Source organism: Ammospiza caudacuta, chromosome 2, assembly GCF_027887145.1.
Source record: "Ammospiza caudacuta isolate bAmmCau1 chromosome 2, bAmmCau1.pri, whole genome shotgun sequence".
NCBI classification, from domain to species: domain Eukaryota; kingdom Metazoa; phylum Chordata; class Aves; order Passeriformes; family Passerellidae; genus Ammospiza; species Ammospiza caudacuta.
Window position 1 is genome coordinate 38,398,851 of NC_080594.1, and position 27,378 is coordinate 38,426,228.

The 27,378-nt window shown below is 37.5% G+C and overlaps 1 protein-coding gene across 5 annotated transcripts in view; it reads left to right on the forward strand.

Moving 5' to 3' along the window:
- LOC131571971 (disks large homolog 2) overlaps positions 1 to 27,378 on the forward strand; it is a 620,230-nt gene that overhangs the window by 279,913 nt on the left and 312,939 nt on the right. For all 5 annotated transcript variants that reach the window (XM_058824787.1, XM_058824783.1, XM_058824784.1 and 2 more), the window contains one exon: positions 15,949 to 16,073. In XM_058824787.1, coding sequence (XP_058680770.1) covers positions 15,949 to 16,073 — 125 coding nt within the window. The remainder of the gene's footprint in view (positions 1 to 15,948; positions 16,074 to 27,378) is intronic.

Sequence of the window (27,378 nt, forward strand, 5' to 3'; positions counted from 1 at the left end):
TAAGTCACATGCTTGCTCTGTTTCACCCAAGTGCCCTTTATTCATTATTGTAAAATTTGGCTAGGAAATAAATTTTTAAAAATAATTTAAAATAACTATTGCAGAAATACTTGAATTTAAATGAAACAAAGCTCTTTAAGCATCTTGTCTCAAAATGTGTACTGAGCGCTTTGGGAGAACAGAGGGTGGATGGTGATGCCAGACTTACAACATGTTCTGTTCTTCTCTGTGGTGTTAGCACATGTGGTGGTGGTGTAGGCTCAAAGATGGGACATTTTTAAAATCAGGCTTTTTAGAAAGGGTCAAGTCAAATATTTTTTGCTTAAGTGCCCAAGCATTCTATTTGTCTGGTGAAATATTAATTTCCGTATAAAATGATATCTCTAAAATCTCAGTATCGTGTTGCAGCTTTTGGCACAGATCTAACAGGTGCTTGAGGCACAGGTTGGATCCTTGTCTACTAGAGTCACATGCAACTTTTTTAATTTGGTTTCAAAAGCTTCAGAAATTTCTCTGATATTATTCCAAATCCTCATACTGTTTTTTCATTTGTTATTTTAATAGCATATCTTGAATTCTACAAAGAATTTCCTTGAAGCCATTTGTTGCATTAATTGTAATGCATATTTTGGCATATTATTATTTTTGTACATTAATTCAGCATTGAGTAACTACATTTCTTTCTCACTGAACTGAAGTATTAATTGGAATTAGAATTTACTCTCTCTGTTTAGCTACATAATTATAAAATAATTTCTTTTTGCTGGTTCTATATTTCTGTGGCTTAAAAGTGTTAAATCATTACATGCATTAAAATCACTTATCCCCTTTGTACTGATGCATATAATTGTAATAATTCAGAATAGGTGAAGCCCATGATGTGTTTCTGAATCTTGACCAGGGGAAGGGGACAGGCTAATACTTGCCCATCATTGTGTGCCATTGTCCTCTTGTGCAAACTCTATGTTGTAGGAGCAAAAGTTTTAAACCTTATAAATCTCTATGGAAGTGAATTGTGGAGAGAAGTATCTAGGGGAGGTTCATATGGATCAGAGTCTGTAAATTGTTACTGCATTGGCAAACGTTCCACCTAAATTTAAAAGGAATAAAGAAAAATGTGTCAAGATATGCTTTACTTACCTGTACACATGCTTTGTATTTTCAAACGTCTCAAAAAAAAAAATCCTTGCCAGATATAAAGCATTTTTTATTATTTAATTTAAATCTTGAGTATACCCTGTGTGCACTGAAACATTTCAGGTATTGTTAAAACAGTCACTATATATAGCCTAAATGGGTTTCTCTAAATAGAGAAAGCTGAGGCAGCCATTGAAATGGATTGTTGCATGTAGAACTGCTGTCCCCTCTTTGCTGTTCATGCATCCCACCACATCTGATTACCAAGAAAATAAATATGAAGTTTTTCCCTCTTAAGATCAGCCTTTAACAGCCATTTCATTTCACAGTTGAAAAGCTGTGTGTTAACTCACTGATTGTTGCTTTTATTCAGAATCTAACCCCTTCTGATGGTGCCAGCTTTGGCATAAAACAAGCATATGCATAACTTAGAGATTTTGGTCATGTCTTAAATTACCACTGTGACAGTACATCCCACAGGCTTCCTCTTTCAAATGTACTGTTCAGTGGTGCAATTCTTTTGATTACACGTATCCCACGAGTTTCTCAATAAAAAAAGTCCATCTTTAACTTCTACATGGATTTTTTTTTTTTGTTGGATGACCTTTTGGAGACAATGAAAAGCCTTAATAGATACTAAAAAATGAAATTATGCTTACATTTTTCTTTGGTGGATTTCTACCTTTCATATATATTTTTTGAGAAGTAGCTTACATTGCAATGACAATGCGTAATTTATTTTCTAGCTGTAGAATTGTAATGACAAATCTTATTTCAGCTGAATAAAATGCTAAGTCCCCTCCTTTGCTTTTTAAGGAGATGGCCATTATTAGTAGTAGATTTGTACAAGTATACTTAGGCATGTAAAATAAAACTCTGACCCTGAACCGATGTTGTGGATATTACAAAGGGTAATGACAATGTACTGTGGAAAAGGCATATGCATTAATGTATGTTTAATTTTAGATTATATTCATTCATATCATGGGAATGGGGAGATGCTTAATGTTTAAAATTACCCTGCTTGTGCTTTGAATAGGATTTTAAACAAACCTAAAAGCAAAAGAAAATAATTATTTAATACCTGTTAATGAAAATAATACAGATTCCTGGTGTTAAATATTTTGGGAAAATACCTACTATCTCTGTAGTGGATTTCCAGGAGAAATCTTGAGAAAAACAAGCCAATGCGCTGGCAATTTCTCCTAATTGTTTCCACCTTTGGCTGTATATAACAGATGGCAGGGTAAGAGCTGAATGCAGAACGTTTATCACCAACTTTTTTGAGGTATCTTCTTTTTTTACCTCTACTTCACTCTGGAAGAAATTTTCTCTTTCACAAGTTTTCTTGAGGGAAATATGTCAAGTGGAAGGAAGAGCATTCACAATCATAAGAATACTTATCCAGGGTGTGGGAAAATAGGATTGACATGCCTCCTCTGCCTGATCTGTAACAAGGATTTGTCCATGATGAATGCCTACTTTTGCTCAGGTGTGTCTTTCTCCTGTTGAACCTGTTCCATTTGAATATGCAATTATATATTCATTAGATCAGAGATAGTGTGCCTAGTGATTAGGGCATTCCTTTGAAATATGAACCCCAGTGGTGCCTGTTCAGAGCAGTAGTTTGGTTCAGGTTTTGCAGCACAGATGAGTTCCTCATCACCGACCTGCTGGTTATTCTGATCTCATTCTCTGTTTCTTGCTTTTTAAAACCCTTTCTTACCTCAATTTTCTCTCTCATTTCAGAGCACAAATTGCATGCCAGGACTGAGAAACTATTAAATGAAGGTTGATTGCAACTCATAAACGTGTCTGAAACATTTTGACTTGTGCCAATTTGCATGTTGATGAATTGCAATGCAGAAGTGTCTCCTTCTATACAGTATAGAGAGAGGGTATGTGGCACATTCACCCTAATTGAAAGTGTTCTACTGAACATGTTTCAAAAGACAGGTAAAAAAGATTACACCTATTTTGTACAAAAAACCCACAATCATCCAAAAGAAGATAAGTTTCTTTCCTTGTTCTTGCAGCTCCATCTATTCTGCTGATGTTAAAATCAGGATTTTAGGGGTTTGATTCCTTAAGGTTTTAGCTTCCGGTAATGTTCGGTGCTGTGCCTCAAAACCCAGTACAATTCCTTAGTTCTGAAGGGGATATGAGAATTCCCTCTCTTGTAGGAGGAGGACGTGGGAATTAACAAGTCTTGAGGTAGGAATAGTTAATATGCATGTTCATGGGTAAAACAAAGAGGGAAAGCTTCACTGCACTGCTAGGGGTACTTAAAAATGCTGAGTTAGTAATAATTTTCTTTTGAGCTGAAATTGCTTTCTTCTTTAGATTTTTCCAATGTTGTTGAAAAGTTAGCATGAGAGGCTGTAGTATCAGGAACTGCTTTATTTTCTGTGACTAGTTTATGACTAAAATTTCAAACCCATTCACATTGCTGAAGTATACTCACAGAGTCACATAGTTCTTTTCATTTCCTGAAGCATTATTTTTTCTAGGTTTTAGTTTGCATTGTTAGTTTAGTGTCTGGGTAATATGTGGAATACATTCCAGGAACACAGTAGAAGCTGGGCTTTCATGTTTTTTTCATGCTGCCAATAACAGAAACCTCAGGTTTATTTCTGATAGTTGTTACTCCTAAAATGAGCCAACAAAATGGGTCCTTAGCGACAAAAACAATACAGCTAATCCTAAGGGAACTAGATCTGAAGTGTTAGGAACTAAGATAAAAGACTGGATTTTCAAAAAGTGTTTACCTGTCTGTCTTTTTTATTTTGAAATAGGTGGCATTTTTATCAGACATCAGTAGTAATAGGTTTATTCTTTTGAAAATTCTGCTCACCAAACTTGTTACTGTTCTTAAATACGCTTATCTGTGATTGAGACACATCTGTGTTTGACCCAGAGGCATCTCTGACTGTGGTCTTTTCATGGAGAGTCTGAGCTGGAGTGAAAATGTCTTTGTTGACTTTTACCTTTCTTCTTACAAAGTGTGCACTGGAGATTTCTAGTCTAACCTCCCTTCTTCTGGTAGCAAAGTTGGCTCGGCCTCTGTCTCTTTCCCAGCCTGCATTCCTACCACTTCCAAAAAGGAAAAAGTGGCATCTGTACAGCTGAAATGGAGAGGACTTTCTTTTTTTCCATGAATCACAAGACCGTTATTCTCTACCAGTGAATCACTGACAAATCCCTTTAAAATAATGTTACTAAACTTGAAAATTGCTAATACCTTATCCTAGGTATTTTTAATATGACTCATTATGATTCATTACCATGACACTTATAAGAAGTATGACACGGGAACTTTAAAATTCCTTTGAATTTCCAACAACAACAAAAAAATCTGGTATTGTATGTTATTAGATGACAGCTTTGGGGTATGGTAGTCCAGAACTGTTGCACAGCGTTGTGTGTACTGGTTTATATATGTACTTGGTGCATAGAGAACATGACCAAACATTTGACAAATGTTGATGTAGGTAAAGGAACAGAGAATCTTATCTCAAATGACTTCTAGAAAGAAAGTATTGCCTAAGGAATGTTTTACCCAACTTTGGCAAACATATACCTGGTAAAAGATTCCTCTTCACTTCTTTCCCCCAAAAGCACACTTTAGGATTGATTTTTCTAGTGTAAAGAAGTTTGCATTTCTCATTTGACAAAATTGTTTTTTTTAGTTCCAAAGAACTGTGTGAAAGTTATACAAGGTGCAGTTTCAGCCATGAGTTTCATCTGACATTTACAGAGGTCATGTCAAAAAGTCTCTGCACCCAAGAATGTACAGCTATGAATCTTGGAAAATTAATTTCTGTGGACACATATATATGTACACACAAAACATTTCAGTATCATGTTATTGTTAAGATAAAATTAAGAAGGGAAGTTTTTAATGTCTGAACTATTCCTAGGCTGGCAGCAGATTTTGAAACATTTTGTATTTTTGACACCTGTGTTTTGTAGAAGCAGAGAATAATTCAGTTTGGAAGCATTCTGTGGAGGTCATCTTGTCCAATCTCTTTCTCAGAAACAGACAGCTTTGAAGCTGCTTTAGATTGCTCAGGGTCGCAGTCATATTTACTAAGAATAAGGAAGAAAGTGGTCACTGAAATGAAATGTTACAACAAAATAGGTCACCATAAAAATATTAAAATTATATTTAGATGTGAGTCTGTGGAAATGAATGAATTGCATTTTATTTATCCTTCTTTGTATTTCTTCTCAATAAAATCTATAATTGAGCATCATGGGAAATGCCTGAAAGAGAATTCTTGAGTGTTATTCAACATATGAATGTGTTCAAAAGCTTGCTTTAATTTATATGAAAAGAGAAGGCAATGCTAAGCTCTGCATGCTTAGTCACTGGAGTAGTGCAGTGTTGGAAAAGTAAGTGGTGCAACAGCAAGAATACTCAGTTATTTGCCTCTAGGATTTGTGCTTGAACTTCTAAGCCCTAGGAGCCTTTTAGTTCATTAATAGTTTACCTTTCTATTCCAGATTACATGCCCTGAAGATCATGATTTTGAATAAGGCAGCAAATGAGGAGTTTTACTCATGCATTTGCTTTGATGAGAGATTAAATAAGAGTTGGAAAGAAAATATTATCAAAATCTTAAAATGGATGTAAATATTTCAGAGTTTTAACCTTAATGATTAGGCATATATCTATTCCAGTAAAGAAATGCAACCCAAGAAATTGTTGAAATATGTTAAAATGCTAAACAAAAACCACCAATCAAACTGCAAGAACAACTAAATACACTCATTTCACATCTGTGAATATGACAGTCAAATGGAAAGAAATGGAAATAGCTTAGACAGTAACTAAGAACTTGGGTTTATTCCAGCACTTGTGATACTTCAGGGGTCTCAAATTCCCTTAAGTGCTTTGCACAGCAATGCTGTAGTGATCCAGCAATCTGTCAAAATAAACCCATTTAGGCATACAGCAGTTTTTCAACACAAAGACTTAGAGCTACAAACTGGTTTAACCAAGGAGTTTCCACATAATCTCAAGACATCCATTGGGATTTTCACAGTGCTGAATTGTTGCGGAAGGGGATGAGAGGTGTCATCATTAGAGAGGAACTGAAGTCAGCAGTAGGAGTTTTCTTCTTTCCTTTTAATTGCTACCACTGTGTGCTGAAACCCTTTTGGTTTCCATGGCTTCAATAAAATCAGGTTTCTGTTCCCTAAGTCCTTGTACAAGATGTGACTGTCTACTTCTGTCATAGAGTTCCATTTAAACATTAATTTCCCCAGTCCTAATTTCCTCAGTTTTTGCAGATAATTGCATTGTGAAAGTTTCAGTGATGATCCTGTCAAAGTTTTTTAAGTAGCTTGCTACTTGAAAAAGCTTTGCTGTTCTTTCAAGTCTTTTTAGTGTTTTACTCTGTCTCCTGTTCTTTCCCACCCTCCTTATGTCAAGTTGCTGTTATCACTTAGTGAGCGTTTTCCTTGCCTTGGTCTGACTATTTCACTTTCTGTTGTGTAGCCCTGGGAGCTCAGAAAGCTCTTGGGTCTGGCTGACAAGAATTCTACAGCTAGCCTGTCACTCTAGCCTGGAGTGACATCACATGACAAAGAAAGATAGATAGATATATTTCTATCCTTTTTTTTTGCCCCTGAGTGAAGTGAAACTTTTCACTCCCCTGGACCAGCATTTCCCTGCTCCGCTTTTGTAATGAAAAATTTTATATTTCGTTTTCTCTCATGCTACTTTTCACATACTCATCAGATTTCTTTTTGTGACATTTCTTTGCTATCACTGAAGCCAACTTAAAAGAGGACATATGTTGCCCCACTTCTCTGTCTGTGATAGAACAGGCAAGGTCATATGGTTCCATAATGCTAGAAAAGACAATTCTAACAGATATCACTGAAGTAGGACAAGAAACACATTGAAGAAAAAAACTAGGCATCCATGTCTTCACAGCTCAGAGGCTGTTAATATGAGCTTAATAGAGATAAAATAGTGAAAACTCAGCCTGGAGAGAATTCACATCTATTATTTTGCTTTAATCTGTGTAGAAGCAGAGGACACACTATCACTTTTTCATGAGTTGCTTCACTTTGGAAGTGATTTCTTTCCTTGTCTGGATATGCTCTTTTACAGTGTTATAGATTTCATGTGTATTATGAAAAGTAAAATCCCTTGGATCATTTTTTAAAATATGTATTTTTGAATACCGTACTTGGTCTGTACAGCATTGAGAGAACAATATCACTCTACAGCTATCAAGTGAGAGTAAGCATATGAAGCAGCTGTAGTCAAGTGTATTGTGGTTTTGTAATGAATGTGCTGAACCTGATAAGGGGCTTGAAAACAAATGGCATCGTGAGAGATGAAAATCTGTACCATATGGAACATGATATAACTGTGGAGTCTCAAAACACTGACTCTAGGGAGTGTGCCAGTGTACGTGGGAGAAGTGAGACTTTCATGAATTATGTTACTCTTGAGTAGATTTGAAAGTAAAAAAGAGTTCAACAATACTCTGGTAAATATGCAAATGTTCTTGTTCTCTGAGTGAGACCTAAATGCAGCTTTGATGTTTAGGCTTTTGAAACTGGGGCTTTGGACAAAACACTGGAGAGGAGAAGTACAATACAGTACAGCATGTGCAAATACCTGAAAACATTGGTGGAATGATTGAAGTCAAAAGACAGAACTAGATGTGTCGGGATTAGTGTTATAGAGTGGGAGACAGCAAAAAAGTCAGGCACTGTGTGGCAGAAAATGGTTTGGTTATTTAGCGTGTATCACTCTTTCTTCAGAACATAAAAACCAATGCTAGTATAATTGCCAGATTGTGAAAGAATTGCAGAGCAGAATCCTGTCTTAAAGATCATAGTGCCTTGAGTAGGTGGGTTTAACAAACATATTCTATCAAAGTCCTGAATTGGATGAAATTACATTGCATATTATAAATTCACCTGTTTGCTTCAGTGGGATGAAGCATTAATGTTGTCTAGGTTTGAAAAGACAGGTGTCTGCTAAGGATGGCAGGAGCCTCCCCTGAACTGGAAACTGTAAACCTCCTCCTTGCAAATTGTTTTAAATTTGAAATTAAGGGGGGCTCTCAGGCAAAGATATGGGAGCAGGAATAACAGTTTTTTTATTAGGAAAGAAAATAAAAAATAAAATAAACAATGCAGTAATACAAATCAACACTGACAGAGTCGGAATATGACCTGACACCCTGTGGGTCAGGGTGTTGGTAGCAGTCTAATTGAAATGGTGGTTGCAGTATTCTTGGAGTGGTAGGTGTGGTTCTGTTGAAGCAGTGATCTTGTAGAAGGGTGTAGTTTTCCTCTGAAGATCTAGTGGAAAAGGTAGCTGTTCTTTTGGGAATCTAGTGGAAAGGCTGTTTTGGTGTCTGAATGTTTGCCTTTTCTTTCTGGGCAGAGCATCTCACAATGGGATGCTGTAATTTTTATCAGCTATGTGGTGACACTCCATAGCCCATTAATAGCAGATGTCTTCTTGAAGGGAAAATTGGTTTGTGGAAGAGATAAAGAAAACTGCCCAATAAACAGAAGATAACTGCTGCAGCTGTTACAGATGGTAAATAGAATACACACATTGCCTTGCAATCCAGGACAAATGTGTTAAGCTGTTTGCAATGTAGCAGTGTGCTGTTGAACTGGGCATTTTTGAGTGACAGGTAACACCCCCACTCTATATGTGAAGTTAATCTAAGCATGGCTTAGTGAAAAGTAGAAAAAAAAAAAAACCTGTATAGGTTCACTATTAGGTGAATAAAGGAGAACTGTATTTTTTAGGTAAGAAGTACTTAGTGGAGAAAAATCTTATTGAATAAAGTCTGCAGAAGTACTCAGATCTTTACAGCAGTCTCACATGATCATCCTTTTTTGGCTAGGGATACCTAGACGTATTTCCTCCTTCTAAGCATCTTAAGTGCTGAACTAGATAACCTTATCTGCTTTAATACAGACAAAAAGAGAAAGTCTTTCACAGACTGTTCCAGAGCAGCAGCAAATCCTGGTCCGTATCTAATCCCCCACGCCAATTATGGATGGAGTTGTCAATCTTTTGTCTCATTTGTAGACTATGTTACTTGATTCACTCTGCTTGCCCACAGCATATTGTATTTTTTCTCCTATCTCTTTCCAAAAAAGCTAATTCCACACAGTTTTCTAAGTTTCTCATTCTCAGTCTCATTCTCAGCTTTCACTTTCTCATGCTGCCAAGTACTTCTTAGAGAAACCTGGTCTTGTAGAACAAGAGTGAGTGTGATTTTGTGGAAGAAGTTTCAGGGATTTGTTGGGGTTTTTTTGTTTTGGTTGTTATTTTGTCTCATGGGAGAAGATGTTGTCTTTTTCTTCTGAAACAGAAGTACCCTGAAACAGGAACCCAAAGCCAAAGATGGTAACAACCTTAGCAAAGATTCAGATATTGGAATTTTATAAAACAGCTTTTGTTATTAAAAAATTCTCTGTGAGAGCTTTATTTTGGACATAATAAAAATTTGCTGAGTATTTCTGGCTAACTCTTTTGAATATCTGCAGAAAACAAGTATTGGTTCCATATTTTACTTTTAAAAAGAAAGCTATGACTTCACTTAAGCAGAAATGTTTAAGTTAAAAATGAGTACAAAAGGATTTTAAAAACTTCCTAAAATGTATAAAAGCAAGTTTCAAATGAAGGTGTCTCACAGTATGTTTCATATTGCAAAGCGGAGGTTTTCCACTACCTGAAACAAACTCAGTAGGTTATGAATTAACATTTCTTGCAGCAACATTTACTTAAAGGAATGTGCTACATTAGAAGACTTGAAAAGCAAAATCAAATAAATATATTTTTTTAAATAAAGGAGCATAATTTCTAAACCAACGCTATATCAGAAAAGTATGCCTTACAGAATGAGAAAGCACCCTGACTGTAGTAGCCAAAGGTGAAAAATTTAGCATTTTCATGCATGTATGTGAAATTAAGAAATTCCAACGAATGCCAAGCCTACACTGCCTTCACAGGATGTAGCTTATCTTTGTATTTAAGTATTTTGAAATTTTGCATGAACAAGATAAAACCAACATTGCATAAGCTCAGGAAAGGTTAGGATTTTCTGGACCTACAGATCATGAGTGCTCTTGAAAAGCTGAAGGATAATTCTCATTATAAAATGCAACACACAACTTTTTAAGGAGCCCCAGTAACAAAGCTGATAGGGTCTTTAACAATTGTAACAATGGAAGACAATTTAAAAAAATGTCTTTAAGAATCTAGGAATGAGTGAGCTATCATTGTATGAGCATTCTCTTGACTAAACTTGCTCTGACCAAACCTGCAAGTTTAGGCAGCAATACTTTTAAGTCATTTGTAAAAGAAAAGTATTCCAGAAATTTGGCTGTGAACACCAGAGTAGAGGTAGGAAGTGTATAGGAAAAAAAAATTACCCTTAAACCAGTGGGGGGAAAAAACCAAAATTAAACACCAAAATCAAAAGATTATTTAAGTAATAGAGGCTTTGTGATTATGTGTTGTCACCTGAAACAGCTTTCAACCTCTAGAAAACATTTTGGGAAATACAGTTACTCCCTCTGTCTTAGACTTTGCACTGACTAACTGATGGACTCTGAAACTCTGATGGCTTCCTAATACGCTGTGGTGTCAGCATGAGGTTGCAGCAAAAGTTAAGTGAATTCTGTGATGTTCAACTTTTTTTTTTTCTCTTACTTGAATGCTAGAGATTTTCAAAATCATGTCAGTTCAGAAGATTCTGAGAAATTATTTTAGGTGCACTGAAGTAATTAACTCACTCAAGAAGCATCTATGTGAGTTCTGCTGTCACCTTATTGATTAGAATTTAAAAGAAATTAAAATGGAGAACAATTTCCATGTAACTGTGTAAGCCTGCTTAATATGGTAAAATACAAATCACTTATGTTGTAAAATACAATCCCTTTTTCAGAGAAGTACTCAGTCTGCTCTTGATATGCATTTCTGATTTTCTTTCTCCTTCTGGTCTTACATTCTTCCATGATTTTGTTAAAGACTGAGTGACTTTACATCATTCTTTCTTGAGCAGAAAAAAAAGACAAATGAGACACAATAAGGACAAAATAATTTGTAGAATTGTAGTGAAGGCTATCATCGATGCTGAACTGCAATATCATGGTGAAAATAACTTCAGTTGCTCTTGATGTCAGCTAAACTCTGTTCCTACAGAAGAATGTGGAGCACTTCTGTCAACTACTGACAAAATAAAAAGGCTGCAGCCTTATGAAGTTGCAGTATGATATATGGCTGCTCATAGAGGTGTGTAATGGGAGAACACAAGATGGAAGGCTAAGCAAGAAGAAGGATAGGTCTCAAGGCCTTCTAGCTACCCAAAACCAGTCCCTGCCGGGGGTTCTTATTTATTTTTGTGATCCTTATTTGTAAGTATAACAGTCTTGAGGGAAGAGATTCAAACTGGCCACAACTTACACGTTTTATTTGCTTTCCCTGGCATGTGAATAATCTGTCATCTTATTCTGTCCCCAAGTGTTGTGTTTCAGTGCTGGGAGAAGGTGTAACACCGTCATCTGCAGTCAGACTGTGTGGCTGTCAGAGGTTGTCTGCCACCCCAGGGCCAGAAGAAATACAGCCAGGCCTCCTCTCTGCCCAGGCTGAGCTATAAAGAATTCAGATGGTCCTTGTGGCATGCAAAGCCCTGTTTGAGAAAGTCATAAAGGAGGCAGGCAGGTGTAATAAACCTCAGGACGAAATGCTGACCTTCCCTTCACAGGAGAGCAGGAAGGCGGCCTCAGGGGCTGGGCTGCAAGAAATGGTTTTGATGTGGTAGTTTGACCTAATTTTCTTGGTTTGAAAAGCAAAGCTGAGCCAAGATACAAATTTGAGCTTGGTGGTAAATCCCTGAGAAGCATGAGATAGCCAGCATAAATAGGAGGAAATTGAGGCAATATTTTGTTTAAACCAAATTGGGCATGTTATGCTATGCTAAGCCTTTTTTCAGTCTGAGTGCATGACTAGAGCCTTGCAACAAAAGGTGGGGAAGGTAGTAAGAAACTAAACTAACAATTAAAAAGTACATTCATCCATCTGTTGCTGTGCAATTTTATGCCAATCTTCCTCGTATAGTCAATAACTAGTTATATGGGGTTTTTATAGTAATTGAGAAATATAGAAATTGAGAGCTTGGACAAAGAGATGGAAAGGTTTAGGTCCAGAGATAATTTAGCTAATAATAATTGAACACAAAATAATTTGGATATGAACCCTTATATAGAATCACAGAATTATGTGTGTGTGTATATATATATATATATTTGCACATGCTAATAATGATGTTTGAGCAATACCATTAAAAGTTTATAGGTCTGGGGCTTGTTCTTCACAATTGTTAGTGTTGGGAAGTTGAAACATCAACAAGTTGTTGAAGTGTTGGGATTTTTGCATAGATTTCTTCTGTTGAAGGATCCTGAAATAAAACAGGCAAACATATTACGGCCTAAATATGAATCTCAATTAAGAAGTATCAGTGGAGTATTCCAAAAGAGAAAGACTTTTCTCAATCAGCTGTTACTACTTCTCATTAAGTATTTATCTGCATTGTCACCAGGCCTCTGAGCTCACTTTTAACTTGCTTTGTAAGCATCCAAGGGATGTAAGGTTTGGAGTAGAAAGAGTACAGTGAATTAACTTGATATTTATAGGGAACCACTCCCAAACATGAATCAGCATGAGAGAAAGCATGAGTGTTCCGCCTTGGAAAATGCCGTGGCTAAGTGATGGTTCAGTGGTTGTTTTGGGCTGCAGGATGGCATTTTCATTGGTTCACATCAAATGGGAGGGACACAGATACGCCAAGAAAAGCTGTGAAGATAATTACCACACATTTTTTTTTTCTGGAATGGGGACAAAGGAGGTGCAAAAACTAAAGGGTGGGGAACGAAGCCTTGTGGAAATGGTCAGGAAGCATTGCAGTAGTAAACAGTACTTACTGTAACTTGGAATTGCACCTTGACTAGGACAATGAGATTTTAGTCCAGCAACAATATGCTGGAGAACGTGCATGAAGGCAGAGCATGGAGAGAAGCATGAGACACAAGGAGAGATCTGCATGTCAGTATTGCTGCTCAGAACTGAAATACAGTTGCTTTTAACCAGAATGTTCCTGCTGCATTATTTTTCAAACCAAGCTCTCAAAAAGCCATGAGTGACTGTAGCTTTGCTTTTAGCCTTGTTGGCTTTGATCTGAGGTACAAAGAAGATTTTTTCATGTAGGCAAGGCAGACCCTTCATAAACTATAGAGGAGGAAAAGAAGTATAATTGCTCTTAACTTTTGCAGCGAGTTTCTGGTGCAGTAAAGCCTTGCAGGGATGTACCTATTTGTCAGGGCAGCTCGTGCCTGACAGCTTGTAGATCCTGTTGATCAAGTCAAGGACTGCAGCCAGAATAATTACTTGAAATGTTCTGGATACAGAAGTGCCAGCGAGGAGTGCTACCCTGTGCTTTTAAAAGGTTGCTCCTAAGGGGCAGATTCAGAAGAGTCTTGCAGTATAACAGATGCACATTTATGGATAAATGTCAAGAATAGCAATAATTCTCCTGAGAAGTGTGCAGCAGTGTTGCCACATCACTGCTTACAGCCAGCATTGCTGTAGCATTTTTTAGCTCTAAAATGTTAATGGAAAAAGATACAGTAGAAGGAAAAGAGTGCAGAAATTATTTCCTCCTAAAATACCGAGTGCATTTTATGTGTTGAACTGTAACAACTAAGCACACCCCACATAACAGGCAAGCTTTGATAGTTTTTTTAAGCTCTTCAGATACATTTTTTAAAATTGTGGTGTTTCTGTTTGTCTTGTGCTAATATTTATGCCCAGATTTGTCATTGTTACCCTCCTCTTTGCCTTTTCCTATCACAATCAGGTTTTGGAGATTTGAAAATCTACCTCTTTTCAGAAAAACAGATTACTGCATATTTTTATAATCTCTCTAAACTTAATAATAAATACAACAATTTTGTTTTTAGAGATTTTTGATGGTTTTTTTATTGCTCAGAATTTCTAGAAATTTGCCCTTTGTTTTACTAATGTTTAGGGATTTTGTTCCAGGTTTCCTGAAGTATGTATAAGTAGTCTTTTCTTCTTTCGTGCTTGACAGTTAGCTTGATTATTAATGTGTCATATAGAAAGGGTTTCAGGAAAACACTCCTAAAGTATTTAGAGAGTAAATGTTACTGTAAAATGTGCTGTATAATTAGGTATGTGTTAAAATATTGTAAGAACAGCCCGAATCTGAGATGATCCTAATGATGAAAGGGAGATTAAATCAAGGATTTATAATGCTGGCCTGGAGGTGTTTGCTAACTACAGAAAATATATACAGAGTGTTTCAGTACTGAAATGATTTCCACATTATAGCTGGCTGAGAAGCATTGCAATATGTGCAGTCCTAAACCCATTTCCTTGGATTATAAATTAGTTCACAATTATATGCTGACAGCAGAGCTGCACATTGTGTGTTCATCTCTTGGGTAATGAGAACTGCATCTCTTGTGAATGCAGAATACTGATAACAGCATTCAGAATCTGACATGCTGCAAGCAGGCAACATGGAGGCTTTCACACACAAAATGCATCACATTGAGTGCATTGAAGTACAGTTGAAAAATGCAGAAGTGACATTTGATTTAAATTATTTAGAAAAAAAAATGTATGGAGCTGCCATTTTTATTAATAACTTCCCTCACTAGAACAGAACTAGATACGTGATCACAAGCAGCAGTTAAAGAAACCAACTCCCAGTAGACTGAGAAGTAATGAAAGAAAAGTATTTTAGTGCCCTAAATAGACTTCATTTGCAGTACATATTCTGCAATATGTATGTAGTTATATCACTGTGATAAGTCTAAATACCTAACTGAAAATACTTTTGGCTGAGAGGCCCTTAAAGAAAAGCACGTATTGCATTGAATTTTACGACATTCCCTATGCATTACGGGTTCTTAAACCCATATCTACCTTTCCATAAATAAGAAGAATCCCTTGGGAAAAAAAATTAATTCAAAGAGGAAAAAAACCAAAACATGTACTTAAGGTTGACTTATATAGAAAAAGCATTATTAATACATACTTCCAAAAAAGAATTAGAATTGTGGTTTTGAAATGTGTGTGAAAAACAGTGACTTAATTTGAAAGAGCATGTATGTGTGTACATATCTATTTATCTTTCATGATATTCTCACAAATAGTATAAACAACAAGCGAGATTATTGAGTAGAGTCTTATAATATCTTTCAAAAATTTTGTCCTGGCAGATCAGTACGATGAAAGAAGTACTCTTGTTTTGTGGAATTTTTTTGTTTGTTTTTGAAGCATGTCAGTCTTCAACAGAAACTAGTATAATAAAATACTTCAGGGTTAGATGTTTTTCACTGTTTCTGTTTATAAATGACAGTTATTTTGAAAGTCTTTTTTCAAAGCTCTGAAATGTTTTTAGCCTCTAGCTCTCATTGACTTGGATGAATTAATATTGGAGTTCAGATGCTAATTTATGTGACTGCTTTTGAAAACAAATTTAGGTCAAATCCTGTTTCTGTAGGAGTATCCATTAACTCTGTCATTAGCTCCAGGAAACCTTTCTGTTCACAGCCTCTGTTCTTTAACTGACAATTAATTTTTTCAGGCTGAGTCACCTGGATTCAAGTATGGAGTTGCCAAATAGTGTGCTTTCTTTAAGAAGCAAGGTTCCTTTTCCATGCAATGCAAATGAATTCTGCAGAAATCTAGCATCTGAGTGATGGATTTACTTTTTATTATTTTTCCAGGGAAATTCTGGCCTGGGGTTCAGTATTGCTGGAGGAACAGATAACCCACACATTGGGGATGATCCTGGGATATTCATTACTAAGATTATACCAGGAGGAGCTGCAGCAGAGGATGGAAGACTCAGGTAAAAACAAACTTATTACATGTGTTTGGAAACAAAATGTGTAATTATTATAATGGTTCTCTGGGAGCCACATGCCAACTGGATCTTTCATGGGGTCAGGGGAAGCAAATGACATGACTGGAGTCTCCTTTCTGCTAAGACAGCTGACTGAAGGAGCTTAGAGCAACTGAATAAGGGTAGTTAAATCCTGTATTAGAGAGAGCACTTGATGGTGCCACCTCCTTCTTAGTAGCAGGTATTTACTTTAGTGCAAAAGGTGAGATGGGGGCAGCAGGAGGAAACCTGAATATCAGCATGCAAGTCTTCTCTGCCTGGCCTTTGTGTGGTCATGGCTCAAGAGCTACGCATTGGTCTTACACATTAAGCTATCAAGACTTCCCAAACTACAAAGCCATTTCTAAATAATCATAGCTATTTGTAGGTGCTTCCTGTTATTTGGCTGCAGTAGTGAGATGTGTTTACTGCTGTTTCCAAACATTATTTTGTTCCATGAGGATGTGATGGCTCTGCTGTATGTTGTGAGTCATCTCTGGAGTGGTCTGTTGCTTTAGAGCCTGAAACAAACCTACAGATCCCTTGATGGCGTTCTCAAATACATGGCAGCATCTCCCTTAAACAAGGGGAACCATAGAAGTGCTTGTAATGGTCTTTCCTTATGGACCAAATGCAGAAAGGCTTCCATCTATCAAAGAAGCTGCCATCTTGCTGTTGGTTGTGCAGCCTGCTAATGCTCCCAAAAAGCCAGTTTAACTGGAAAAACTTGGGATAAAATTTTGATGCTTTCATGGTTTCAGCATTGAAATCAGCTCTGAGAGCCTTTGCCAAAAACAGATGCTCTAAAATTCATAAAATGTACCAGATGGTAACAACATTTTTCCTGAAGCCTTTTCCTTTAATTCAAAGCTAAAAGTAAGGGGAATTGGCCAGTTTAATGAGCAAATTTGAGATATTTCTTATGCTACAGTAATAATTTGATTTTGGAAATGATTTTTTTTTTTCACTATGATAGTGATGAGGAGTCATGGTGGTTGGCAGTGCCTGAAGAATTTAGTTTTAACTGAGATTACAGGTAAAAGGAATGGGACTAATATCATGTAACTTTATGACTAAAATGCAGCTATCTACTCCTAAGCTAGTCTCAAGAAAAACCTAAGCATTTCTAGGTTGTGATTAATTTCATCCTAAAGCCAATGCCTAAAATAGAACAGAAGAATAAAAGAGCCTCTATTTTCATTAGTGACTCAAATGAAAAGGAGTTTCTTTGCCTAGTCCAGCTGTATTGATCTGTAATGTAATGTCTGTGTTGGGCCAGATGAGGTTCATGGAAAACGCAGCATGAAAAAACAGCAGTGTTTGGAAATCATATAAAATAGACATGATGAACAACATAAAAGGGGTCTTAAACCTGAAACTGTCTTTCTACTAAAAAAAGAATTCCTTGCAAAAAACAATGGTATCTTTTTAGAGAATTTTTAATTACATATGAAAACCTTTTTAGTTCAAGCTATTAAGAAGACAGAAGCAATTGCAGTATTCTGCCATCTTTGTAAAAAATCAAATATTTCATAACTCATCCCTGTATTAAACAACTGCTGTAGATTCTACTCATGATTATTTCTGTGTTGTAAACATCTTGGAAAGACCTTCTAAACCCAGAAAAAGTAGCATACTAAGGAAATTCATTAATCGTTTTTAAGATTAGATATGGCAAACTTTGTGTTTTGTAATCTAAGTTTAGCAGTACAACTATAATTATCTTATTACTAAGACTTATATAATGTTTTAAACATATATTTGGTATGGGCATTCTTCCTACTCTCAGATTTTAGGAAGATTCTCCTTTCCTTGTTTTATCTGGCAAATGGGTTTCACTTTGCTGCAAAGTCACAATTCTGTCACTTTTTAGGAACACCTGAAAATGTAGTTATCACTGGTCATTACTGATATGTCCCTGAAGGGCCATATCCTGGGACAGTCTTCACTGACTTACACAATAATTAATTTTTGATAACAGAGAGTTTATCAGCTGGGGCCACTCTGTAGGAACAAAAGCTTAACAACATGCAAAAACAACTACTAAGGGTAGTGATAACAGGTTTCTTAGCAAAATCCCAAATTTTAATTATCTGAGAATGGGAGATTGGTGTTTATTGGCTGAAAAAATATATACCTTTTTTGTCTACTTTTCTTTCACACTCTACCTGAAGATAATCTACATTATATAGCAGTGTGGGCTGTCTGAACTGGCTTCTATATCTGCTGTCTGGTTTTAATCATAAAAGGCTGTAAAATCACTTCCACTGCATTTTATATGATGTCCCTTTGATCTACCTTAGCTGAGTGAAGTTCTTCAAACAGTAAGACTATGAAAGCAACCTGTAAGAAATTGACTTCATGCTCCAGAACCTTGGGAATATTTTACATGAATGTATGGGTTGACAGTGGAGGAGTAGGTCAACTGAAGTTTCACCGAAATCCAACAAAAGCAAATGCAGCCTAGTGCACCTGGGAAGGCATAATTCTTCAGTGGTAGATGTACAAGTACATAAATATCAGATATAAACACCTGATGGGAGGGAGTGAAGATAAAGAAGCCAGACTTTTATCAGTGTCCAGTAACAGGGCAAGAAGCAACAGACAACAAGCACATGAAATTTCATCTTATCATCAAGAAAATCTTTTTTTATGGTAAGAGTTGCTGGACACAGGTAACTCAGAGAAGTTGTGTGGTATCCATCCTTGGAGATATTTTATGGTTAAACATGTTCCTGGACAACTTGAAGCAAGTAAACTTGCTTCAGTGAAGAGGGTTTGACAATGGGCTCTCAAGAGATGCTTTCCAACTTAAATGACACTGTGGTTCTTAAATTTGGCCTCTGCCAGCAGTGTGCTCTGGCAGCACCTTAGACCAGCATCAAGGTGAGCAGAGATGCACAAAGAAAGGACAGGAAGCAACAGTCACATGTTGCAATAAGGAAAATTCCACTTGTGTCTGAGGACAAAAAAAAGAGATCTCTTTAATGTAACTTGTGATTCCATGAGATTATGGAATCTTTCTTCTCCAAGAGGTTCAAAATTCATCTGGATAAATTCCTAAGCTATATGATTGACCTTTCAAATTGGTCCTGCTTTGGGCAGGAGATGGGACTAAATGACCTCCAAAGGTCCCTTCCAACCTGAATTGTTCTCCAAATTTATTCACAGATTACTCTTGTGAATAAAACCTGAGTGTAAGACTGCAACAAAGGTGATTAAATTCCTGGAGCTTTCCTTTAGTGGAGGAAAACCTTTTATTCCTTTTATTGACAATAGGTGCAATGTATAGTACAGGTTTGTGTCCCTTCATGACCTATATCTCTGCTTTAAAAATAGCAATAATTATCAGTCACTTTAGACTTCACTCATCTTCATAAAAATTCCCTTTTTTGAGAGACTTCTTGAAGTTTCAAAAACCAGAGTTGCACAGAACCACAGGACATCTCAAGTTGGAAGGGATAATAAGGATAATTGAGTCCAACTCCCTGCTTACTTCAGGACTACTACTAAAACTAAACCATGTAACTGAGAGCATTGTCCAGATGCTCCTTGAGCTCTGTCAGGTGTGGTGCTGCAACCATTTCGCTAGGAAGCCTCTTCCAGGGATGGACCATGCTTTGAGTGGAGAATCTTTTCCTCATATCTAGTCTGTATTTCCCCAGAGCAGCTTTGTTCCTTTTCCTCATGTCCTGTTGCTGGTCACCAGACGGGGTGACCAGCACCCCCACCAGTGCTCTCCCCAAGGAAGTACTAATGGATATGTTTATGTACTACTCTCCCTGAAATTCCCTGTTCTACTGGCTGTAGAACAGTGTAAGAACCATCACACTGCGCAACTCAGATTTTAGAAGACATTTAGATCAGTACACTATTGCTTCATCTTGCAGAATAAAGCTGCGGATATAGTGTAAGTTACATATGTAGTAAATAATATAAAATATATCACTTGATGGAATTTTAAGAACAATTTTAGATTCAATTGTTTAGCTAAATGGGACTATAACAACCTTGGAACTAAATGGAGATTTTTTTTTCTCTAAATGCTTCATGCCATATTTCTCTGAAGACTGGAGTTTCAAGTCAGGGATAGACAGAGAATATAAACCCTCTGAAAGTAGCAGTCATTCCCACTGAGTTGAAAAAGAATTTCTCTCTACAGTTTGATCTTTTAAGACTTTTGATGCATAAAAACTTCCTCTTCTGTCTCATTAATGTTGGTTGTCAATGGGCAAACATCTACTTTTTAATGTAGAAGCTCTGAATTTGGACTTTTCTTCTCTGGAAGAAAGAGAATTCCAGTACTTAGGGCTCAGTGCCTTGTTTTATTTGTATTTGTGTCAGAGAAAAAAAAACAGTGTTTCTTTCATTTGCCTACATAAAGCAAAGAACTTCAATGTATCATATTCAGTAGTTACTTCTTTTGGATCATCCATTATAAGTGAACCTCTGGCTTCTAAAAGGCAACACATTAATCTTTCTGTGGAAACAAGAGGGATCAGCTTTTGGAACTAGAAGCACAGTTTAGTGGCAGAACTTTATTGGGGGGAAGAAAATGACTTAAAGAATGACGCAAAGCTTTCAATTATGATCAAGTTTAAAAGAGCACAGACTCACAAAATATTAATACATTTTTAGCAATCATGAATCAAAACTATTTTGAGTCAAGAATCAGTCTTGCTGATTATAGTTTCTTGCAGTCTAAATTTGATTTTATGGTAGAGCTAACTTTCTCAAAAAGCTTTCTTGCTCTACAGGAAAGAGAGGGTCAGATGGGTTTCTTATATATTGCTATCACAAATGCACTTTTCCTTCTTGAAAAGACAAGTTTGAAAATGAGAGTTTTTAAAGGTCTTAGGATCTAAAAAAGTAAATAAAACCATCTTGTATGGAACAAGAATTCAAATCTGACATTTTATACCAATGACTTGGTCACAGGAATCTTACTGAGCCTATGATACTCAAGTCAGTTATTGCATATGTGACAGAATATTAATGAGGGGGACTGAGGTAGATTTGGACAGTCTTGAGCTTCACTTTCAAGGGTTAATGTTGAACCAGAAGTTATTTTGATATTTAAGCCTGAGATGTACTCAAGAGGAAAGAGGGTTGATACGGGAGCTGAGTCCAAGGGAAGAAATTGGCTGTGCCTGGGAGGATGCACAGTGCCCTGGTTAGCTGCCCAGACCTGTGGCTGTTTCCTTCATTCTTTCTTCTAGGAAACTGATTTCCAATCTCTTCCCATTTGTGAACCTATCAATTGTTTTTCCTTAAAAGCACAGACATTTGTAAGGAGAACTTCAACATGTTGAGAAAAATCAGATCAATTGAGAGTTACCTTTGGCAGACTAATCAGAAACAGCACTGGTAGCCCCAGCTAGCTGAATGTCATAGGTTAAAATGTTCTAAGGCTGTGCATTGATGTTCTTTCATTAGTTAATGTATCTTTCCTTTTCTTTAATTACTGACTGCTAGGAGATTTTGTGTTGTAAAACTGCAGCATTTTATAGGCATGCTGTGTTGCCCAGTCGTCACCCTGACAGTTTTCCCCATTGGATTTCCCTCCTGCCCTTAGCTCTCAAAGTGACTTGGTGTGAGGAAAGGAGCATTACACACATGCTAATGGCAGGAGACAAGAAGCAAAATAACTTGCCTTCGGTCATCCAGTAAATCATGTTTGGAGAAAGTTTGGAATAGAGTAGTGATTCCTTCTCTCATGTTTCTGTGCCATGTTGTCAACTAAACTGCTGTCAAGTGTCAAAGATTATAAATTTATGTAGCTATATGTAGCAACAGAGGAACTCTGAAGACCCTGTCTCATGGATATTTGTGGGGGGGGAAAAAAAAGATTGTGTTCTGATCAAAATTTTAAAATAAGTCTGTGTTTCACTAAAATGAAACAGAGAGGAAAAACTGTGATTTCATGCTATTAATTCAAAGCTTGAAAACTGGAATTAAAAAACACTGAAGTCCAGATCTTTCCAGCAGCAGGCACACAGTTGTTACCACTTGGTGTCCACTTGTAGCTCTAGATTGCTTGCTAAAAACTGAATTGAAAATGATGCTATGAGGCCTTTTCAGATTAATGTTAAGAGCCCTTCCCAGGCGGGATCGTGTTCTTTACAAGCGTGTCATGTGCCTCTACTACAGCTGGGGAATTGGCTTTACTCCACCATCCTTATATATGAAAACAGAAGTGTGTCTGCTTTGTGATTAGCTGCCTAAGTCCCTGTTAACTTCTGATCTTGTACTAAGCCTATCAGTACCAGGTCTATGCGCGTTGCAATGGCACACGGCTTGTTCAGGATGTTGTTATAATTATGGTGCTGCCACAAAACACTGATTCATATCTGCGCTGTTTACAGGCCTTTGACAATGCTATTAGTTCAGTACATAATTTAGCAGTAAGTTAATAAAGAGGCATTCACCCTATTAGGCAAAGCATGCTTGCTTTGCAGACAGTCATAAATTAGATCATGAAATATTGACTGTTCACTCTGTCCTGGTTTGTGTTAGGAAATTTGATCTTATTAACTCTGTTTGTCTGTGTAGCTGTATCTTTTTTGAGCTACCATGGAATTGAAAAATAAAAAGAATTACCATGTGCAATCTACATGAAAAAGGCAGGTCACAAAATCCAAATCTGATTTTCCTACGTTATTTTCAAAGTTGAACACATCTTACTGTAGTGCACATATTAAGTTAACAACTTATATATCTTACCATCAGTGGAATATTGGACCATGTAATTTTGTTCTCTGTCCTCTGCACCACTTCATTTTTGGTTGGCTGAATCCTTCTTGCTCTCATTTTCCTATGTGAATTTTGCATTCTTTCTTCAGTATTGCAGATCCCCAGTGTGTCTCTGAATTGGTTTATACTGTATTATTTATCATTATTTATATTATGCTTTTCCTATTTTGAAAATAGGGTTATAGGCTGTAAAAATCCTTTTATGAGATACAAGGAAAGTGAAACTATTTTTTAACAGCCAAATTGTCAGGTAAAGAGGATAGAAGTTAATGAGTAATGAAAGGTACCTCTCTACATTGTGGTATTTGAAGCTGATGAATTTTATAGACTCTTTATAGACATCGGTGATGGACATTTTTACAGAAGTTTTCCTTTGTAGCACAAAGCATCAATACCTTCTTCCCCCGTACATTTCTGAGCTGTTTTCCATTAATTGAATTCCACTGCTTGTGACTAACTCTGAAGCAAATTAGCATGGTACTAGGACTCTAGCTTATGTAATGCCCATTGCACTGGAAATTCCCTGCAGTGGTACTGAACTGGTTAACTGGAGGTCTCTCTCCAAAGAGTTCTTTCATTACCCATCCTGTCTGAATTACAGTCACCCCAGAGTGCTGCAGTAGCAGAACAGCATCATGCAGCCAAATCTAAGTGATTGTTTCATCAACATGTTTGCACTAATACTGCAGTTACGAGTTTAGGTAGCTCAGTGACAATTCATCTGGAAGAAGCTTTCTGTGGTTGCATACCTTAGAAACCATCAGCTTTCTGTGGACTCTAGTATTAGTCAAGGAAAAAAAATTCACATCTCTTCCTGTATTCAACAGGTGTAACACTCTAGGGTGCCACTGAATTTTTCATTTCTTTCAATTTTAATGAAACCTGAAAATACTATTTTAGATTAAAAAATAAACTGACTTAAGTGACCATAAAAAAAATAAAAAAGTTCCTTTTAAGCAGCAAATATCTAATTTTAAATATTCTAAGAAAAAACTTGGTCAACATTTTGTTTCTGACAGCCAAAACCACTAGTACATGGTGAGACAGTTCATACTCTGTCAACACTCCTGGCTGCGGTTTGCATAAAGAATTTGGACTTTCAGACTTTAGCCAAGACATGTTTTCTGACAGTACATCATCATTGTTACATTCCTTACTGCACTTTTACTGCAGCTGTTAGAGCAAGGGTGCCCCAGAATATTGGAGTTTCAGTGTCAAATTTGCAAGATGTAGGAAAACTTTGTTTCTATGTGCTACTCATGTCATGCCAGCCTGTATGTTCCTCCAAATGATAGCAACACAACCAGCTTGGTGTTTTCTCTGTGAGGTACCTTTCTGCACTCTACTCTGAGTTGCAGCTGTGTTGTATGCAACCTAATGGTACTGATGCTCTGAAGCTGGTGGAGGTTCTTACTGAACTTACTGAACAATGTGTTTTCTCCTCCTCCATTTGTTTTAAGGCTGCACCTATGCTGGGAATAGCTATTCCAATCACACCTAAGCAGGAGGGAGGGTTTTCTGCTTGTCGGTGCAAGCACAGTGCTGCCCGTTTTGTGCTCAACTTGCTGGGCCTGATCTTTGGTAACACTTTTCTTCTTTTGTGCTCAAGTTTCCCCATTTGTAAAATGGATACAGTGATCATTATCTTTGCCTCACGGGGGTTGTTGTGAAGCTAAAACGAGTTCATATTTGCAAAACCCTTTGAGAGCCCCAGATGAAAAGCACTTGTAAAAATCCTGAACCTGGGATTGCCTCCTGGGTTATCTGTTGTAACTGGTTTTCCTGCACAAACCTGAATGTGCTGCAGTCTCTGCTGGTGTCAGCTGGGAGGATTTTAACTCGGATTGAGGAACAGCTGAGCATTTCAGTGCCTTCAGCAGGCAAAGCACACCTTGGTCCCAGGTCAGTGTCTCGGCTGTCCCCTGGCTGGACACGCCGCAGCCTGGCCCAGAGTGCTGCCATTCCCCGGGCTCTGGGCCCACAGCCCCCGTGGCACTGGGGACAGCTGGACCAGGGGCTCTGAGGGTAAGTCAGGGCTGCAGAGCCAGAGCTGTCCCTGCCCTCACCACACCTACAGCACCTGGCCCGCGGCACTTCCAGTACCTGCCAAGCAGCCCTGCAGCTGGGAGGAGTTTGGCTGCTTCCCGATGCCCTCATTCATCCTAGGCTTTACAGAGATTTGTTTTCTTTCCCTTTCCTTTATCCCAACACCTTCCTCTCACAACACCCCACAGCTACCTACACCTCCTTCTGCTCATCCTTCACCTCTCCAGTGTTCCACTCCGGCCTCAGCTGTTGACAGGCAGATATGAGTCCTTGTCGTGGGAGCAGCAATTTTCGTTCTGGCCACCATTAGAGGCTGCCAGAGCTGCCCGGATCCAGCCGAGCCAGCAGCAGTGCTGGATGTACTGGGAACTCCAGCACTCGGCTGCTAGTAGGAGTAGTTGCTGAAGGAAAGCATCGTTCATGGCACTGGCAGGAGACGAGACGCAGAGAGACTGAGGATAACTTGGGAGATAGAGAACGGACAGAGGAATGGAAAAATGTGGTAAGAGCTAATCAAAACTGAGGATTAAGCTGTATGAGAAATATAGAGGGAGAAGAAATGCAGGGTGGGGCAATATTTTGGGAGAGGGGAATAGAAAAAGTAAACATTAGTTCCTATAATTCTTGCAAGAGGTTAATAAAATTTGATACAAGTTTGAGCGCATTTAAGAGAATGCTTATGGATCCCCTTCCAGTCCCAGCATCCTGCCCACCCTTTGCATGCCCCCTCCCCTTCCTGCTTTGTCCTGCCCATGCTTCCCTGTCTGCTTCCTCAGCCATCCCCTTGCTGCCATGGAACACAGACATTTAAACACAGCTGTGGGCTGGCTGGGGCTGCTGGCTGGGCAGTGTCTGCAGGCATTAACCTGGTGGAGCTGCTGGTCTCAGTCTCCTTGTGCCTGTGTCTGTTCTGCACTGCTGAAAATCTTTTGCTTTTAGTAAAGTTGTGCTTCATTTCCAGTAAGTTGAGGTGGGAAGCAGATATGCAAAGTGCAAAATTTTCTTCTATGTTTGGACAATTATTTTGATTTGTCTTTTATACTTGTGTGTCTGGTTCACTTCCAACCCAGCAGCTTTACCTGGATGTATGTTTGTGTATTGGAGTCCCAAACTCTGTTTGAAGAGGATGCTAATTATGCAGAGGACATTTTGAAATGAATAACGTGGGAAGTGTAAGATCATAAACTCTGTACAAAATTACCACAGGTGTGGCTTACCTAGCAAGAGAGTTAATTTGCCTTGAGTTATTCTGGCCAAGCAATAACTGAGAGCTTGATGGCACAGAAAATAATTTCATTATAAATGATTTAGAACATCTGTACGTCCAAACTCATTATGCAGTGACAGGGTATCATTCTGTTTTCAGGATGTTTGTGATAAAGGAAAATAAATGATGAAAGAAGAGGTCCTCCTGCTGTAGATGTACTTATACTTGAGTTTTATTCTAGAAGTTTATGCTTGAGTCTGTGTACAAATTGAATGGGTGTCAGGTGCTCCTCCCCTCAAGCCCATGTAGCTACACCCTGTGAGATGAGCTACCATCAGTTAATAACTACTCCCCATGCTCAAAGTGAGCATTAGGAGATGCAGCTCTTCTGGGAGGCATCAGACTGAGTGGGCTTTTGCTTCTCTCCTTGTGCTGCATGGGGATTGTATGTGAGACGTTTTTAACCTCTTGGATTTTTATCAGACACAGAAAGAACAGAACTTCATTTTAGTGTTGTTGGCTCAGCCATCAAGTAGATATATGAGAAATTTTATCTGCATAGGTTGTTTTTCTTTTGTTATTTTTTTCCAATGGCAAAGATTTAGAGGATTACATTTGCAGCTGATTTAGAATATACTGACATTTTTAGCACCTGAATATTATTGACCATCTTGCATTCTGCCTTTATGAGTAGATTTGAAATAATACCAAGTCAATATTGTTCCAAATTTCAAAATTAATATTGATTTAGAAATCAATAGTGGGACACTATTATTGTAATCATTTTCATAAGAAATATTATTATTTGAAGCTGAAGTTTCTTAAATTATATGAATGATCATTGCATGGTATTAGTTTTGACATTTTGGTAAGAAATTCATTCCTACAGCTAAAAATTGCCTTGAATCTCTTTACCAAGTGATTTTTTTTAATCAGGAATTTAAAATATAAATAATTACTGCATTTGGCAGCATTACATTTTTAAAAGTTTTCAGTGCATGTGTCAACATATTTAAATTACACTGTTTCTTTATTTGGCTTGTAGTAATTTAAATAACCTATTTCTTAAGTCTCCGTTGCCCTTGTGATCATTTCTCAATGGAGTGTTGGGCTGCATCACTGCATAAATTTTGCTATCTTCAAATTCCAGGTCTAAGAAGACTTAAGAATATTATACTGAAGCTGAGCAAACATTTTTTGGTACAAATTTAGGTCCAAATGGCTTTTAAGTGCCAAAGGAAAAGAGCAAATCAGGGCTGCCTTAAT